Source organism: Sylvia atricapilla, chromosome 1 (assembly GCF_009819655.1).
Source record: "Sylvia atricapilla isolate bSylAtr1 chromosome 1, bSylAtr1.pri, whole genome shotgun sequence".
NCBI classification, from domain to species: Eukaryota; Metazoa; Chordata; class Aves; order Passeriformes; family Sylviidae; genus Sylvia; species Sylvia atricapilla.
Genome location: NC_089140.1, coordinates 109,176,067 through 109,192,559, shown reverse-complemented (window position 1 = coordinate 109,192,559; position 16,493 = coordinate 109,176,067). Strand labels below are relative to the sequence as shown.

General features: G+C 41.9%; 1 protein-coding gene across 2 annotated transcripts; it reads right to left on the bottom strand.

Moving 5' to 3' along the window:
• Nucleotides 1-4,020: 4,020 nt before the first annotated feature.
• Nucleotides 4,021-15,586, bottom strand: RNF138 (ring finger protein 138). 2 transcript variants are annotated; one of them, XM_066330438.1, is made up of 7 exons: nt 15,302-15,586; nt 14,247-14,412; nt 12,627-12,742; nt 9,721-9,786; nt 9,105-9,210; nt 8,211-8,318; nt 4,021-6,804 (listed from the first exon to the last, which is right to left on the bottom strand). In XM_066330438.1, the coding sequence occupies exons 1-7, from the start codon at nt 15,412-15,414 to the stop codon at nt 6,736-6,738; spliced, it is 744 nt and encodes a 247-aa protein (XP_066186535.1). In that variant the 5' UTR covers nt 15,415-15,586; the 3' UTR covers nt 4,021-6,735. The 2 variants fall into 2 exon arrangements, with proteins under 2 accessions (XP_066186535.1, XP_066186528.1); XM_066330431.1 differs by having other exon boundaries at nt 9,721-9,789; nt 15,302-15,583.
• Nucleotides 15,587-16,493: the final 907 nt, after the last annotated feature.

The following is a 16,493-nucleotide window of genomic DNA, read 5'->3' as shown; positions in this document are numbered from 1 at the left end:
GGCAGAAGCTTGGGTATAACATTGCACACCTTCTTGACGATTGCCACTTCAGACACACTTTAACCATCATTTTTTGTATGTGTAAGAAAACAGTATTTCATAAATTAAATAACTACTCATACGAGATTACACCTCGCCCAGGGTGCTGAATCATGTCTGACATGTTTTTACACAAACACATTTCACGCTGAATATGAATCAGATTACGGTGTGAAATGAACTGTCACTGATCAGCAGCTATTAAAGTGGCTGTGGCTGGCCACTATTATGCCACTGCAGAAGCACACTCCGGGGAGACTTCACTCTTTCTCAGACGAGGCAACAAAAGCCTTAGCTGGTACAAGTCTTCCCTTCGTACCAGAGGGCTGTTCCAACCCCAGACTACTGTGAGTGCTAAGAAGGGATAACGCAGCACCTGGCCGGGGCATCTGGCAGACCTCACACCACGGCGGCAGACGGAATAAGCGAGGGCGACGAGAAGTGTGCAGCCTCACAAAGCGAGGAGCCAGGAACGAGCACTAACCCCTTGTCACTGTCACAGAATGCATCAGTCCCCAGCTGCCCCCGTGTGCCTGCCGCCTGCACTACAGCGCCCGAGCTCGGGAAGCCTCTGGAGAACGCCCTTGGGGCAAGGAGAGGTCCAGCTAGTACATGGCGTTTGCAAGGACGTGTCACATTTAATGTTCACTCGTGAACAGGGGAGCACTCCATTCTTCCCAGAGCGCAGTCCAGGGGGCAACACTGCTCTACTTGCCACAGATGATAAAGCAATACACGTAAATCTGTAATTTCAAGACTTTAGTTTCAAATATTATTTCTGTAGAATGGAATGACCCCAGCCAGTCTCTTAAGCCCCCCAAACTCCATATAAGATTTACTGCATTTTATGAAACATCAGGAGAGAAATTCCGTATCTAATAGTGTTTCAGGGTACAACTTATTGAATTATCACCCTTAAATATTTATTTAGAGAGTACCCAAAAATATTCAGTGCCCTCTGGTGGTTTGAATTATGAAAGACAAAAAAACCACACACACACAAAAAAACCCCACAACCCAAAACCCCACAACCCAAAACCCCCCCAAACCACCCAAAATACACACACAAAACCCGAACAAAACAAACACCCCAAAAAACAACAACAAAACAAACAAGCAAACAAACAAAAACCCCCACACTACCAAAAAAACCAAACAAACTAACAAAAAAACCCAAACAAACACACACAAAAAAAAACCTACTAAAGTTTGATCAGTCTCACAACTAAGGTGGCACATGAATCTCTCCTTCTATAGCAGTAGGACCACAGCAGTTACCCTGGGGGAAAAACAACCCACACTCTTCCGTCCTAACCTGCAAAACCAGACAACCTGACAAGGTCTTCTGGGCAAAAACGGGTGCCACTACCATCAAAGAACTGGGGTTCGTGAAAAGTTTTTTGATTTTCAACCTGATCCTAACCTCTCCAATCCTAAACCAGATCCTCCCCCAACAGAAAACAACAAAGTATATGCCTTAAAATGTGTTTAAAGGCAATAAAAAGCTATCTGCTAAGACTTTCAGATGTGTGCAAACACATTCTGAGAAACATAAACTCCTCTAGACATAGAAGTAAACATGTCGGGAGATCTCTGGAAATTATTGGTGCTAAGCTTCTTAGTTACTGTATTTACCCCTGAGGCCAACACCAGTCCCATATTAAGGGCACAGCCGGAGGAGCTTATAAAACATACAGAATATGAAACAATAATTAGTAGCCAAGTAATATAATCGTCACAATTTAATTGCTGACTACTTTAAAAGAGGCAAAAGGGAGTGGGAGGGAAACGGGTAGTGTATATTTATGAGAACTGCTGCAGGGAAATGCACATAGAGGAAAACAGGTGGTGAGACACTAGAACAGGTTACCCAAGAAAGCTGTGAAAACCCCAGCCCTGGAAGTGTTCGAGGCCTGGCTGGATAGGGCTTTGAGGAACCTGGGCCAGTGGAAGGTGGCCATGGCAAGGGGCTGGAATAGGATTATCTTTATGGTTCATTCTAACCTGAGCCATTCAATGAAAAAATGAGTGACAGAAACACAACAGTAGAGAAAGAGTATAAAGTAATAGTGAGAAGCACTTTTCTTAGTGACTACACATGTCCATAAGATTAAGCAAGTTCATAAAAACAGTATTCTGTCTCTAAGCCCTGGGAAATAACCTACAGCTTCACAGAGCTGAGGAATGCCTCTAAATGTATAGAGTACTTTAGGGCACAGATTTGACATAGAATTAAATGCTATTCCACAGAATGCAGCAGTGATGACTCCTTCCTCCCTCCTTGCCCTCAATTTCTTAACAATGCGAGTCACGCAATAAATGTAAAATTCACTTTCTTAGCTGTTTTCTGATCATGTTCACAAAAATGTCATAGATGAAATAAGGCTGGTTAGAGTCAAAAAATAAGGAGGTGAAAACTGGTCCTTCCCAAAGCAGACCTCGATTTTGAGAAATATAAGAAACAGTATAGACCTACTCCACTCATGAGCCAAAACACCCCATGCTTTGACCCTAGTAAGTCTGGCAATTCCCTGGGAAGTTTTAACATTATTCAAATGGCTTCTCATTGCCGACTCCCTGAATTTTGTCTCCTATATGTTTTCATAGACAGCCACAACAGGAAACGAAAGAAACCTGATTTCTGGAGCAAATGTACACTGTATGGAGAACAGACTATGTAGTTTTTGTGCCCTTTCATTGCTTGTTTCTCCAATTCTAAAAGAAACTTGCAGATGCCTTTGTCAGATATTCTTGTAAGTCTTCTGTCTTGCAATAAGGCAGACTTGAATGCCAGGTTCTGCAGCCATTTCACAAATGTGCACTTCACCATGTGTACTAAACACTCCCATCCCCTAACAGTGTTCATGAATTGGTGAGTCTGTTTCTGCATAAAACGAAGGATATAAAAAAATACACTATTCACTCTTTTACAGCAGAGTCATCACAGACACTCATTCAAATCTCACCAGACTCAAAAGTCTAATCTAAAAAAGAGGGACCCAGGAATGTTTTCCAAACACAGAAAGCCTTCTAATCTCGACTACCTGTCAGAAGTGGGTGCACAAAAAATCCCCCTCTCTCCCCGGGAACAAGGCCCTGGCTTAAGACTGGAGAACAAAGAGTAGTTTTGCAGCGCTCAAGTAGTCTATAACCAAGATACTGCCAATGAGAATTAAACACATCACATGCATTCTCTTTAAGTGATGAAATATGAATTGCTGCTATAAAAATCAAACCAAATGAAATCTCTAACAAAGAGCTAATAAACAGCTTGAGAAAATACAGTGGTTTACTTAGAGATTAGAAAATTAGATTCTATTGGGAAAGAATTAACTATCAAAAAGGAAATTTACATAATTTTGTTACATTTCTGTCATTTAAAGTAACACATTAAGTCAATTTTATTGCTGTATTACCATGTGCGTCCTTAAAATGCAAAACCACAAGGAATTTTTTTTTTTTCAAGAACAAAGGACAGAAGGATAAATCATCTAGCTGCCACCTTGTTGGTTAAAATTTGCAACCAGTCCAAATTTACTGGCAATTCTTTCTTCAGAAAAGCATTAAATCTTCTCAGAAAACCTACCTTTAAATAACAAGGTTTGTTAATTACTCCAAGTGTTACACACCTCTTTCCTTCTCCTTTTAGGATGTTATTTCTCTACTAACATTACATGGGACAGCAATAAACAAACATGGAAGTGAGAAAAGATGCACAGCGTAGATTGGGCCAACCTATAACCTTTTCTGCTTGCTGGAAATACCCAAGGTATGACACAAGATAACTTGTCAGCTCACAGATGCATCACCAGTCACATCTCATCATTCCAGCAGCATACACACCATTCCAATAACTGAAAGTGTGTAAACATACAACTGAACACAAGTTTTGAAAGCATCTGAAAAGGAAGAAGTAGCACCAAGGGAACTGATCATCTTTATTATGCAACAAAAAGACAAATAGAAAATAAAATAAAAAAATTAATATGAAAAATTTTAATAGGAAAAAAACCCAGAGGGTACAATTCAAACATAACATATTGAAACCATACATAATGCAATGTCAACATGAAAACATTGTTAAGAAGCAATCTTCTAGCAAAGGTTTCATGTTTTGGGCATCACCCATCACAAATACACAGCTTTTTGCACATATCTGAGTTTCAGTGAGAAAGATCATGACCAGCAGCAACATATTCAAATAGTTCAACTTTCATTAAACGCTTACCTAGTGAATGTATTGGATGCAATCTCTTAATATTAAAAGTACAAAATCTTAAGCAAGGCAGCACCTGCCAATACAGATTTTAAATAAAGAGGATAAACATTTTGAAAGGTATTTTTGTATTGCATTAATACACATTTGTTGCTTTAAAATGTGTATTTAAGTCACTCAACACTTAAATATGACTAAAATGCTCAGCAACTATGCATCAAGTGACAACTAATTATTGCTATAGAAAAAATTGTTTCCCAGAGTTTTAAAACAGATGTCATTTCACTCACAATTCCCAAGATCTATTCAAGTAATAGAAATAACTAGCTCCAGTGTCTGTGAGACATTCAGAATCTGTATTGGCTGTAGGCATTTATTGCCAGATCATAGAAACATTTTATTGAATCTAAAAAAGTTAACTAAACTTACATGTAACTGTTAAACTCCTGTTAAAGGAAATGTATGCAGTAATAAATCACCCACAGTATGTGTTTTTATTTTAAAAAGGTAAAATTTCAGCATCAGGTATCTTGATGTTCTGTTCTGTAAAAGGGCACTTTTCTGCTTTACAGAGCAAAAGTAAAAAATTTTTTTCTGTTAGCTCAGTGAACCATTCCAAATCAGTATGTGGTCGCACAAGCACCAGAGCTGACACACAAGTGAGAATACACAGATGTGTGTGGGGCAAACAGGGAAACTAAAATACAAGTTCCAGGGGTGGTCTGCTGTCAAAATACTCTAGTGAGACAGTAACAAAATGCAAAAAATGTTGTTATATAAAATACGCAACCTTCAGACAAAGTTTTTGAAATCTTACACAACTATTTCAGAAATAGACAACTTGCTCTGAATTTTAGCTAGCAATGCCTTCAGTAATGTTTTACACTCAAAAAAAATTAAGATAGAAAAGTAAAGTTAAAATGTATAGCGGGTTAGTTCCAACACTCAATAAATTAGAACTTTCAGTTCTGAAACACACTACATTGCAAAATGAGGCATTTCAACCTTACCAGTTTTGGAATATTAAATATCTCAGCATTTAATGAATAATCAAAACCTCTGTTTGGAGAGGAACAAGGAGGCAGGGCACAAGAAACAGACTGTACTTTGGCTGCACAACTGATATTACTACACATTAATCACCACCTAGACTACAAAAATTACTGGGGATGTTTTCCAACACATACGCAATGCTCATTAATAACAATAGCTTGAGAATGGGTGATGGAAACACAGAATGCAGTCAGTCCTAACAGGTGTATGTTCAGAACACTTTTTAAAACTCCAAAATGCATGCTGTGCAGCCTTCTTTCCCCTTCTCCCTTTTGGTGTTGCATGAAAGATCTTAAAAGTTTTTACAAATGGATTTTTCATTTAAATTCAAAATTGCAGTATTAGTATTTTCTCCAATTTTAATGATGTTCTTGCTGGGAAGGTGGAAATCTAGAACAGAAACACTCTGAAATAGTTACCAACATATTTCAAAAAAGTTTTTTTCTTCTCAACTGTTTTTTGAGGCCTTTGGATGCAGGAGATGTACAAGTTTTAAATAGCATTACGAAAATAAAAGCTTTGGTAGGTGTGAAGCCAGTTTAGTTATTTAGCTACACAGCCTTCCACGAAAGACAGGCCAGACCAAAACTTCAATATCAAATGCAAAACCAGAAGCTCTTAAAAAGCTCCAGCAAAATTTGGTCACAGACACAGGCCAAAAAAGTATACCTTTGCATGTCATCCTGAATTGCTTAGAAAATACGTAGTCTTCCTTAGGAGTTGGGAGTACAGAGAATACTCCTCACTCATCACATTAGTAAGCAAGCATCCTATTTTAGTTATTCTCAAAGAGGAAAAAATAAATTTAGTTATTCCTAGGCAATGGCATCATTCTTTCTCAATGAAAGGTGAAAAAAGCCCCGCTCTGCATTGTTGATCAATAGAAAAGAAGTATTTTAAGCTGTTGTTATTTTCAGTCACATAGGAATAGTAAAAAACAAATCACAACATCAAAATAAAATTAGTTCTTGGCAGGACAAATGCCTGTCCTTGGCAGGAAGAGAAAAAAAAAATAAATTATCACCTCATAAGATACCTTAGAAGACAGCTGAACTTGAAGAAACCCAACAGTGGAACAGAGCATCACTGCATGTCTTTCTAAAGGTAATTTCCAAGTTGGTTTTGGTGAATTAAAACACCCTACATTACTCATATGAACATTTAATTAACAGAGCAGTAAAAGTTAGAGAAAATCAAGAGTGAAAAGTTCCAAAAAATGTCCCTAATTCCACAGGGGCAGAACTCAGTCAAGATGTCAAGTTTGAGTTTCAGCAAAATCGTTTATCAGAAGTCCTTATGAGTGTGAGAAGAAGCTTAGCCTGAAAAGTGGTTACTGAACAACCTTTTTATTAACATACCCTTCGGATCACCAACAGAATAAAGTCATTTTTCTTTCAGACAACCAGTAAGATGAAGGGGGCTCTACTTTAAAAGTTCACATGACAGGATTCTTGAACTGCATTTTGGTATTGGGCCTCTTCATCAAGCTGAAGATTCTAAACAAAATGAAAACATCATCAAAATGGACAAATACTCAAAATGTTGCATAGTCATTAGTTTAATCATTCATCTGCTATGTTCTTACATAGGAAATGGCATCCAGACAAAGACTCTTTATGCTACTGGATGATTGCTTATATTGCACAGAACGTTTTACTGAACCAAGTACCAAGAGACACATGAGACAGGAGAAGAATCAGCTGAGTGGGACAAGGCTCTTTAAGCAGAAGGGTCCATCTCCTCTCCCTGGCTCAATTACATTACGTAACAGCCAGCTCAGGAAAGCTGATTGTGTCACACAATTCCTTCAACAGGGCTTCTAACCAGCCATAACATCCTCCATTAATAAAACCAAAATGGGATCCCCAGATAACAGTAATCATAGGTTGTTGAGAATACACTGCTTAAAATGAGAAAGCAAACACAGAACACAAAAAGTCTGCTACTTTTTGCAGAAGTGTCCTCCAGGTTCTTAATATGCCAGAATAATGAATCTTTAAGTGCAATTCTGGCAGTTTCCCCAAATCAGAATTCCTATCACCAGTTTTAGGTCATCAAACACGCACTCATGGTGAAGAGCCCAATCCTCCCTATCAAACCCTAGCTCTTGAGGCTTTTATCACAATACATTCAACTCAAAGCACAAAATACATCATCTTTGCCCTCCAGATGCAGTGAGGTCACCTGTGACTCAAATACTGGTACCTGTTGCACACCCCAAAGCCTGTCAAACTCTGTCAAAAAAGCCACAAACTCTCCAGCCCTCTGATCCCACATGAAGAACCCAAATGGTTGGCCTAACTGACAAATCAGCCACTGACTACATCTGTGTGTATAGTCCTGCATCTACTTCAAGGGTCATTTACTCAAAAAGAGTCTGAAAAGAAGTAACCTAAACACTGATTAAATGACATATTTCTTTTCCAGTCTCTCAACATGCAGGAAGAGCAGCTGTAGCAGCAATACCAGCTAGTCAAGCTGCACATTGACTCCTGAGAATATAATTTCACAATTTCTGCATTAAAAGGTCAACAATGCCCATAAAATAGAATAGCATCTATTTTATTTCCCTCAGAAACAGCAGTAATTAACTGTTCTCATAAACAGCTAATAAAGCAGTTAATAAACAGAGTAAATGCAATAAATAGTTCAGATTGAGAACACTAAGCCAAAGACTTAACTCATCACCTTGGAGCAGTTTAACTATTGACAACACCTATTCCTGGTAGCATTTCATGTTGATAATGAAGTTTAAGAACAGATCTGCTTCTGAGTTGCATACAGAACAGGAACACAGCATACCCAGACAACAAGTTAGGTGCAAAATTTTTATTTGGCATTTTGATTTTTATTAAAAAAGTTACCATTTATTCCTCCACACATCAAAAAAGAAAAGGCTTACCACAAACTCTCCGTAGTCAAACCGGTGTCTTAGATTTAGATGGCTAACAAGATTTCTAGTAACCTGGTTAGTATCTGCCCAGGGAAGAGATACACAAATAGGGCAGATCTGAATTTTGGAGGGGGAAGGGAAGAGACAGAATGAAAAAAAAAAGTTATCGGCAATACAGAATGCATTAAAGGCATGTTCTACAGGAATAACTAGTCTATTGCTCATCCGCTACCAAAATACAGTAAGACATTAACATCAAATCATATTGTTAAGTGTGCTTTTCCTCAGTTGTGTAACACTCTGAAAGTACATTTCAACTTGGTCGATTTCTAAAGTGTTTCTCTTAGGAATGGAAGATTATTGTATCTGTCTGAGTTAATTTAGAAAAGAAAGTGACTATCATATCCTACTTATTGTTTGGAAGGTTTTTCACACAATTGAGATGATCAAGTAAACCAAAAGAAAAAATAACACCCCCTATACAGATGAAAATAATAGAAAACCAAAGAGATTTTTCTCTTTCAGACCCTTTGGTTACCTTGGATTACTTTTCAAGTAACTGCAGCTTTCACATGAAACAGTAGTTACGTTACAAACGGGATTCTATAGAAACATACTTAAACTACTAAATAAAGAAGAGTTAAGCATCAAGCTCAAAAACTGAGCCTGTTCCACATCAAGATAAATGAGACAGCTAAGTCAGAAATCCCTTAGAACCAGCAGGCTGGACATGAAACGTTTTCACATCAAAGTCAATTTAAATGCACTGCATGAAGTATATTGTCTGTCTTTCTCCAACCACAGTGATTATTACAGATAGAGAGGAGCGGCTGCACATTTAAAGTTGTCCACATAATTACAATGAAAGTAGCTTAAGAAACATACATAAGCAACTCTACTCACCACAGGAACGATCTGATAAAGATGTCTATTATTACAGTGATCCAGCAAGCGCTGTCTGGTAAAATTGGCTTCCTGACACAGGGGGCATTTGAAGGTTGGGTGTCCACTGCAAAGAAAAATACAGCAGTATTAAACAGAAAAGAGTTTCAGGAGTAGTGTTAAGAAAGTAGTGTTAAGGAAGTAGTTAAGAAGTAGTGTTAAGAAATCGTTTTCCCTTGCTTTGATAACAACAACAACCAAAAAAAACCCCATACCCCCACTGACATATTAGCACATCAAAAGGAGTCCCAGTGCTACTACCAAACTGCAATTTTGAAGTACATTTACAATAGGTATGCTTAAATGCACTCTTCTGAGACTTGGGCTTCTTTTGTTCCCACTGCAGCTACACCCTGGTTTTGCTTTCTTGTAACACCTCTTAGTGCATCCTTCAGAAAAGTACTAAAACACCCAAATTCTAATAAATAGATACAAGCGTACAAGAAACTACAGGATTTTATAACTACAGCTCCTGGTGGTTTTGTGTGGGTTTTTTGCATTTTTGCATTAGCAGAAGTTTGTACTGTGACTGTCAGAATCTATTTTAGTAATAACTACGGACAAGGAAGCAACTTACCTTGTTTCTCCTTGAAGTATTTGATTATTAGCCATCTCCCCAGTATCAGATATTGCATCACTCCTGCTACTTTAAATGAAGGAAAAAAACACAATGGAACTTGAGATGATTTTACTCAACTATCAACATTTTAAAAGTTTAACAGTAACAGAGGTGGGGGGGGGGAATACATGCATTAAGTGGCATGAATTTCAAGGAAACGTACAGTGGCACATCTCCTAGCCCTCACAACTTTTCCTTTGGATCAAGGAACGTCTCAGTACTTATGGAATCAAGGCTGAAAGAAACCTTTAAGATCATCTCTCAACCCAGTACCACCATTATCACCCCTAAGTGATAATAATAAGTGATAATAAGTGATAATAATCCCCAAGTGCCACATCCATCTCTTGAAACACCTCCATGGACAGTGACTCCACCACCACTCTGTGCAATTTATTCCAATGCCTAACTACGCCCTCAGTAAAAAACAGTTTCTACTATCTAATCTGAACCTCTCTGGTGGAACTGAAGGCCATCGTTGTTTCACTTCAAGATATGGCAGAAGAAACTCACCCTCACCTCACTACAACCTTTCTCAGGTAACTGCAGCAATGAGGTCACCCCTGAGCCTCCTTTTCTCCAGGATAAACAACCCCAGCTCCCTCAGCCGCTCACCATAGGAATTGTGCTCCAGACCCTTCATCAGCTCCACTGCCCTTCTCTGAATTCACTCCAGCATCTCAGTGTCCTTCCTGGATTCAGAGGCCCAGAACTAAACACAGAATTCAAAGTGTGGCCTGACTGGTGCTGAGTACAAGGGGACCATCACTGCCCTGGTTCTACTACCCACACTGCTGATGCAGGCCAGGATGCCACTGGTCTTCTTGGCCATCTGGGCACACTGTGGGATCATGGCTCAACCTCTTGTCAACCAGCACCCCCAGCTCCTTTTCCATTGGGTTGCTTTCCAGTCACTCTTCCCTCAGCCTGTGGTGCTGCCTGGGGTTGTGACCAAAGTGCAGGACCTGGCCTTGTGGAACCTCACACCACTGGCCTCAGCCCATTGATCCAGCCTGTCCAGATCCCTCTGCAGAGCCTTCCTGCCCTCCAGCAGATCAACACTCCCACCCAACCTGCTGTCATCTGCAAACTCACTGAGAGTGGACTCAATCCCCTCATCCAAAACTGAACCCTGGGGAACACCAGTGGTGATCAGGGGGCCAGCTGGATGTAACTACATTCACCACCTCTCTCTGGGCCTGGCCATCCAGACAGTTTTTTCACCCAGTGAAGAGCAAACCTGTCCAAGCCATAGGCTGCCACCTTCTCCAGAAGAGTACAGTGGGACAGTGTCAAATGTTTTCCTGAAGTCTAGATAGACAGCACCCACAGTCACTTCCTCAACTACTAAGCGGGTCATTTTGTCAGAGGAGATCAGGTTGGTCGACCAGGACCTGACTTTTGTAAACCCATGTTGGTGGGGCCTGATTTCTGGCTAGTCCTCCACATACCACGTAATGGTAGCCAGGATGATCTGCTCCATGACCTTCCCCAACACACCCAGGTCAGTCTAACAGGTCTGTAGTTCCCTGGATCATCCTTCTGATCCTTTGTGTAGATGAGCATTACATTTCTAATTCCCAGTCAACTGGGACCTCTCTGGATAATTCAATTACCACAGTGATGCTTGGTGGCATAGTACACAACTTTACAGGAAAATGGTATATAATACAACAATCATTTAGTCAACAAGACTGGCAATGCAGGTGACAGCCAAGTAGCTCAAAATGTATTATGAACTATATGAATGTAAGACAAATAGGACTTCCTAAGTTTTTTGACATAGAAAGGTATAAATAGGCCTTTAACTGCTATGTATTCACACAAATATTTTGATACTTTAAACTACAGCAAGGTAAGTTTTCTTATGCTGAGCACAAAAAAATCCTTTTTTCCTAAAGGAAGGGTAAAGCAGAATAACATTTTAGAAAGTAAATTTGACCATATATGCACCTCTAGCTGAGCCAGAAGAAATAGTACAGACACGCTAAAAACATGAATATTTAGAGACACAAATACTGTAAATCTTTTTATACTTCTGTGATACTATGATCACAGGTATTCTACTGTGGCAAACTGCATAAATAGTGCTATCAGAATATGCAGGCACTTTGGTGAAACACTACTGCAGCTAATTCCAGTAACAGCTTCAACTTCCAATAGACTGACGGTTGAAAAGCAAACACAGGGAAATTCAGACTGCTAAAAATAGAAAATCAAGGACAAAAAAAAAAAAAAGTGATATACATAATAAAGCTCTGAAATGAACAACAAAAAGCTTTTCAAAGCTAACCAAAAATCCCCAACCCCTACCATCAGTGAGACTATACAAAAAAAAAAAAAAAAATTTAGCTTTACTACCTGAAAACAAATGGCAAGTGTAGTTTGATTTTATGGTGTGTAACATACTGGAGTTGCTTATATATTTCATAAGAGATCTGTTCAAAATAAATTCAATCACAAAGCAAAAGCTTGCACCGTAATGTTCTGAAACGGAATACCCACTAAAACAAACTTAGGAAAGGGGAGGGAGAATAAAAATAGACAGGAACTTCTCCAGAGGTAATTACTATTAAATATGTTACAAAGTAAGCTGCTCAAATGCTGTCAAGGCAACAAAAGCAAGCTGCAATTATTAAATACTTTTCAGGAGAGTCTCTAGAAGTCATTTCAAAGCCATCATGCAGAAAGGTTTCCTTCTGTCTGCTAAGATAGAGAAGAAGACCTGGAAAAACTCATATTTTGAAGCACAAAATATGGATAATAATTAATGCAAAAAGAAGGAATGCCCTGGAAAAAAATACTTTCCATGGGGTGAAGGGGTGGGGAAAAAAGATGCACTACACAAAGAACACCCTGATTACCTGTTCCCTGTTGCATCTTGGGAAATCTGTAAGTTTGGAATAATTGAAGAAACACCATATTCATCCTGATACTTCTTACACGTTTTATAATGCTGTCTCATCCATGAAAATCTAACCTGAAAATAAAATGCCAAATTATTGAAATCATACTAAACAATCCAGGGATAGACAGAAGGAAGAGAGAATTCTGCCAACAGAAAGCAATGCATGCAGGAATTATTTAGACCACTTCTGCAGCAGAAACCAGAACTTGACTCTCCCTTCTGAGCATGAACACCTTCTTCACCAAGGGGACATCTCCGATTCCTCTTTCCTCAGAGCCAGTGTAACTCTGTGAGACTGAAGAACATGTCCAGCAGTTTGAGTGGCAATCTCAGAGCTCTCTCAGGGAGAAAAGATGCAAGTAAACACCATTTAACTGAAACAAAGTCACTGGAACTACATCTCCCAGATCCAGGATCAATAGGTGATGAGCTATAACAGAGAGTGGCTGTGAGGATGGGATAAGCACCACTGCTCCTTCAGTCTTCTCTGATCTGCTGTTATCCCATGCAGAGGAAAATTTTCTTTCTGCATTAGGTGTGTTCCTTTACTTATTGGCAGGGGAGGGAAAAAAAAAAACAGGTGAATGATCACCAGCTTAAGGCTGCCTATTGACCTTTAATTCAAATTAAGAGAATGAATTGCTTAGATTTGTCAGAAGACAGCTGTGCTGGACATGCTCTAAATATGAATTTCAGGTCCAACACCACTGTCGGAAGGTGCTCACAGGTCTAGAGGCTGAAGAAGATCATATCTCACATGCCTGTGCCTAAATTCCAATAAAGTTATTCTGTTTGGTTCTTCCTTCCAGTTTACCAACTTGCTATCAGTTTCTTTTTCCCCACTTTTCATCCCAATGAATGATGTGGAACAATGCAAGCAGCTGAGGATTCCATTAGTGCTGATCTTCACATTGGCTGAAGTCCCAAGTGAAACGAAACCAACAGAAAGACTACCTGGATTTGATGCATTTTGTTACAAACAAAAAGTGTGGCTGAAATCCTGCATCTGTTTACATTAAAAGAGACATTACTTTTGTTTTCAGTGAGGGTCAGAATTTCACCTAGTGTTGTAAAAATAATGATCCCTTTAGAAAGGAAATGAAAGTAATGTAGAAGGACCGATGGGGAAGGAGGAAATTACGTATGATTGATCATGTGTGCAACTGATCAACTCACTTTTTTTAGTTTTAAATTAAATTTTACGGCAGCTCAAAGCAGTTGCATTTCCATACTGAGAGTTTCTGAGGTTTTCCATGTATCTGCAATTTTCGTGTTCAGCTCCTCAACTTTCCTTTTGCCAGTTTTATAGCTATACCCATTTTTTTCCCATCTTTTTAGGGAAAAACTGGCACTCCACTTAAAATGCCTTTATTGACAATTCAGGATGCTCTTTCAGTTTACACCTGTTAGGTACAGCTAGCAGGCACTGCATGCCCAGTATATGCACAAGCCATACAAAGCTAAGTTCAAGCTGCTCTAGGCTCTTCAGCTCCAAGATGAAAATGACACACAGTAAAGGCGTGTCCAGACAACACCACAAAAGATTTATTTAACTTTTTTTAAAGTTTTACTCTACCTGCTTCTCACAGCATCTACAGCCCCCAGAAGCTTTCTTCATACTGTTTTCAACATCTAGAGCCCTTTTGGGATACGTTCTTTCTTTTTTAGTCACGCTCCCCCGGCAGAGAGGACAGTGTGTTCCACTTTCTCTTATAGCTGTCAAGAAGCACTTCCTGCAAAACCTAAATTGAAAAGTTACCACAAATACAGGTTAGAAAAATATACAGAGTTACATATTTTGTCCTTGAAGAGAACTGGATGATTGTTAGGGGGGGAAAAAAAAAAAAACAGAGACGTATCAGAATAATAGTTTACGGAATATAAAGTTTGGTATTTAAAAGAAATAGGAAATAATGGTGATTACGATGATGCATATGGAAATCAGGGGAGCTTGGCAATGCACTCTAGGTAAGACTCTTATTTATTGACTAGTACTACCGAGCTGCACACCAGATTGATCACTAATGAGATATTAAATGGTGCAGCAAGCACGTGATTTTGGACAATCTTATCAAAGTAACTCCTGTTTATTGTGCTTCAGCCGAGCCAAAACCACTGCAAAGCTTCATTCAGCACGCGTTTCCAGAGAGACCTCAGCTCACCAGCTTTTGCAGCTCTCTTTCCTTACGCACCAGCTGCCAAAGCTATTTTGCTTTTCTACAAAGTAGCACGTTGTAATCAAACGTCCCTCTGTAAAAAAAAAAAATGCTGAATAGATGAGCTGAAAAGAGAGAACAACTCACACTACCGTCCTTGTTCGAAAAGGAACGGGGGAAAACCACGAAGTTAAAACCCGCGAGTTAGCTCAGAGAGCACAGCACAACTCCCCCACCGCCGAGCAGACACCCGGGGCGGTGCCGGGGGGGCTTCCCCCAAATGACCGGTCCTCGTCGGCTACAAAAGAAAGAGGCGAGGGCAGGCTGGGGCAGCACCGGGCTCTCATCCTCCCCGCCAGCGGCTCCAGGCCGAGGGTCCGTGCGCCGGGAGCGGGGGGAGCCGAGGAGCACAAGGCGGAGAGCCGGAGGCGGCGAGGAAAAGGCTTGGGAAGGGGCGGGGGGTCGGGATACCCACACGTGCTGGCAGTTGGCGGTCCTCACGGGCGTTTTGAACACCTCCTGGCACACCGGGCAGTAAAAATCGTCCTCGCTGAAGCACGCCGGGGCCGCCGCGGCCCCCTCGGCCATGGCAACACGCAAGGGCCTCTCCGCCAGGAGCGGGGACGACGAACAAGCCCCGCCCTGGCGGGCCGAGGAGAGCTCGGCCCCGCTTGGCTCCCGGGGGGCGCCGCCGGGGCTCCGAGAGCGGACAGCCGGGGGCAGCGGCGCCTGCTGGGGTCCGGGCCGGGCCGCGGCGGGGCAGGGAAGGAGCCGGGAAGGAGCCGGGCCGGCGCTCCGCCCGCCGCCCCTCGCGGCTCCTCCCGCCCGGGCCGCAGCCGCCCCGCCCCGCGCTCTACCTGGCGCTGCCCGGGGAGGAGGGAGCCGGCAGCTCCGGCCGCGCTCCCGGCGGCACCCGGGGGGGCAGGGGCGGGGCCGGGGTTTCCATGGCGATCGCCTCCCGGCCCGGCGCGGCGGCTACGACACGGCCCCGCTCCGCCCTGTCCGTGCGGCGGCCCCGCTCCGCCCAGCGCGCTGCGCCCGCCCCGCCGCCCGTGCGTGGAGCCCGGCCCTGGGGGGGACGGCGTTCGCAGGCGGGCGCGGTGACACCGCTCAGAAACCTCAGCAGTGACACCGCTCACGGTGACACCGCTCAGAAACCTCAACAGTGACACCGCTCACGGTGACAGCGCTCGGGCTCTGCGTTATTGCTAGATCGAATCGTCCGGACCGCCTGTACTCGGCGCCGGTCAGGCTGCGCCTCGAATCCTGTGTTCAGTCCTGGGCCCCTCAGTCCAGGAAGGGCACTGGGGGCTGGAGCCAGTCCAGGGAAGGGCAGCCCAGCTGCTGAGGGGGCTGGAGCACAAATGAGGAGCGGCTGGGGGAGCTGGAGTTATTTATCCTGGGGAAAGGGAGGCTCGGGGGTGACCTTATCGCTCTCCATCTGAAAGGAGGCTGTAGCCAGGTGGGGATCGGCCTCTTCTCCCAGGTAACAAGTGACAGGACAAGAGGAATTAGCCTCAAGCTGTGCCAGAGGAGGTTTAAGTTGGAGATCAGGAGGAATTTCTTCAGGATGATTAAACATTGGAATGAGGTGAGGTGATGGCATCAGCATTCCTGGGGATGTTTAAGAAAAGACTGGACATGGCACTTAGGGCTATGCTATAGCT

Coding starts and splice junctions, on each gene's coding strand:
- RNF138 (XM_066330431.1), bottom strand. CDS start 15,414: ATGGCCGAGGGGGCCGCGGCGGCCCCGGCGTGCTTCAGCGAGGACGAT. Junction 9,211..9,720: donor ATACTTCAAGGAGAAACAAG/GTAAGTTGCTTC, acceptor TTTTCTTTGCAG/TGGACACCCAACCTTCAAAT. Junction 8,319..9,104: donor TTTATCAGATCGTTCCTGTG/GTGAGTAGAGTT, acceptor TCCAAAATTCAG/ATCTGCCCTATTTGTGTATC.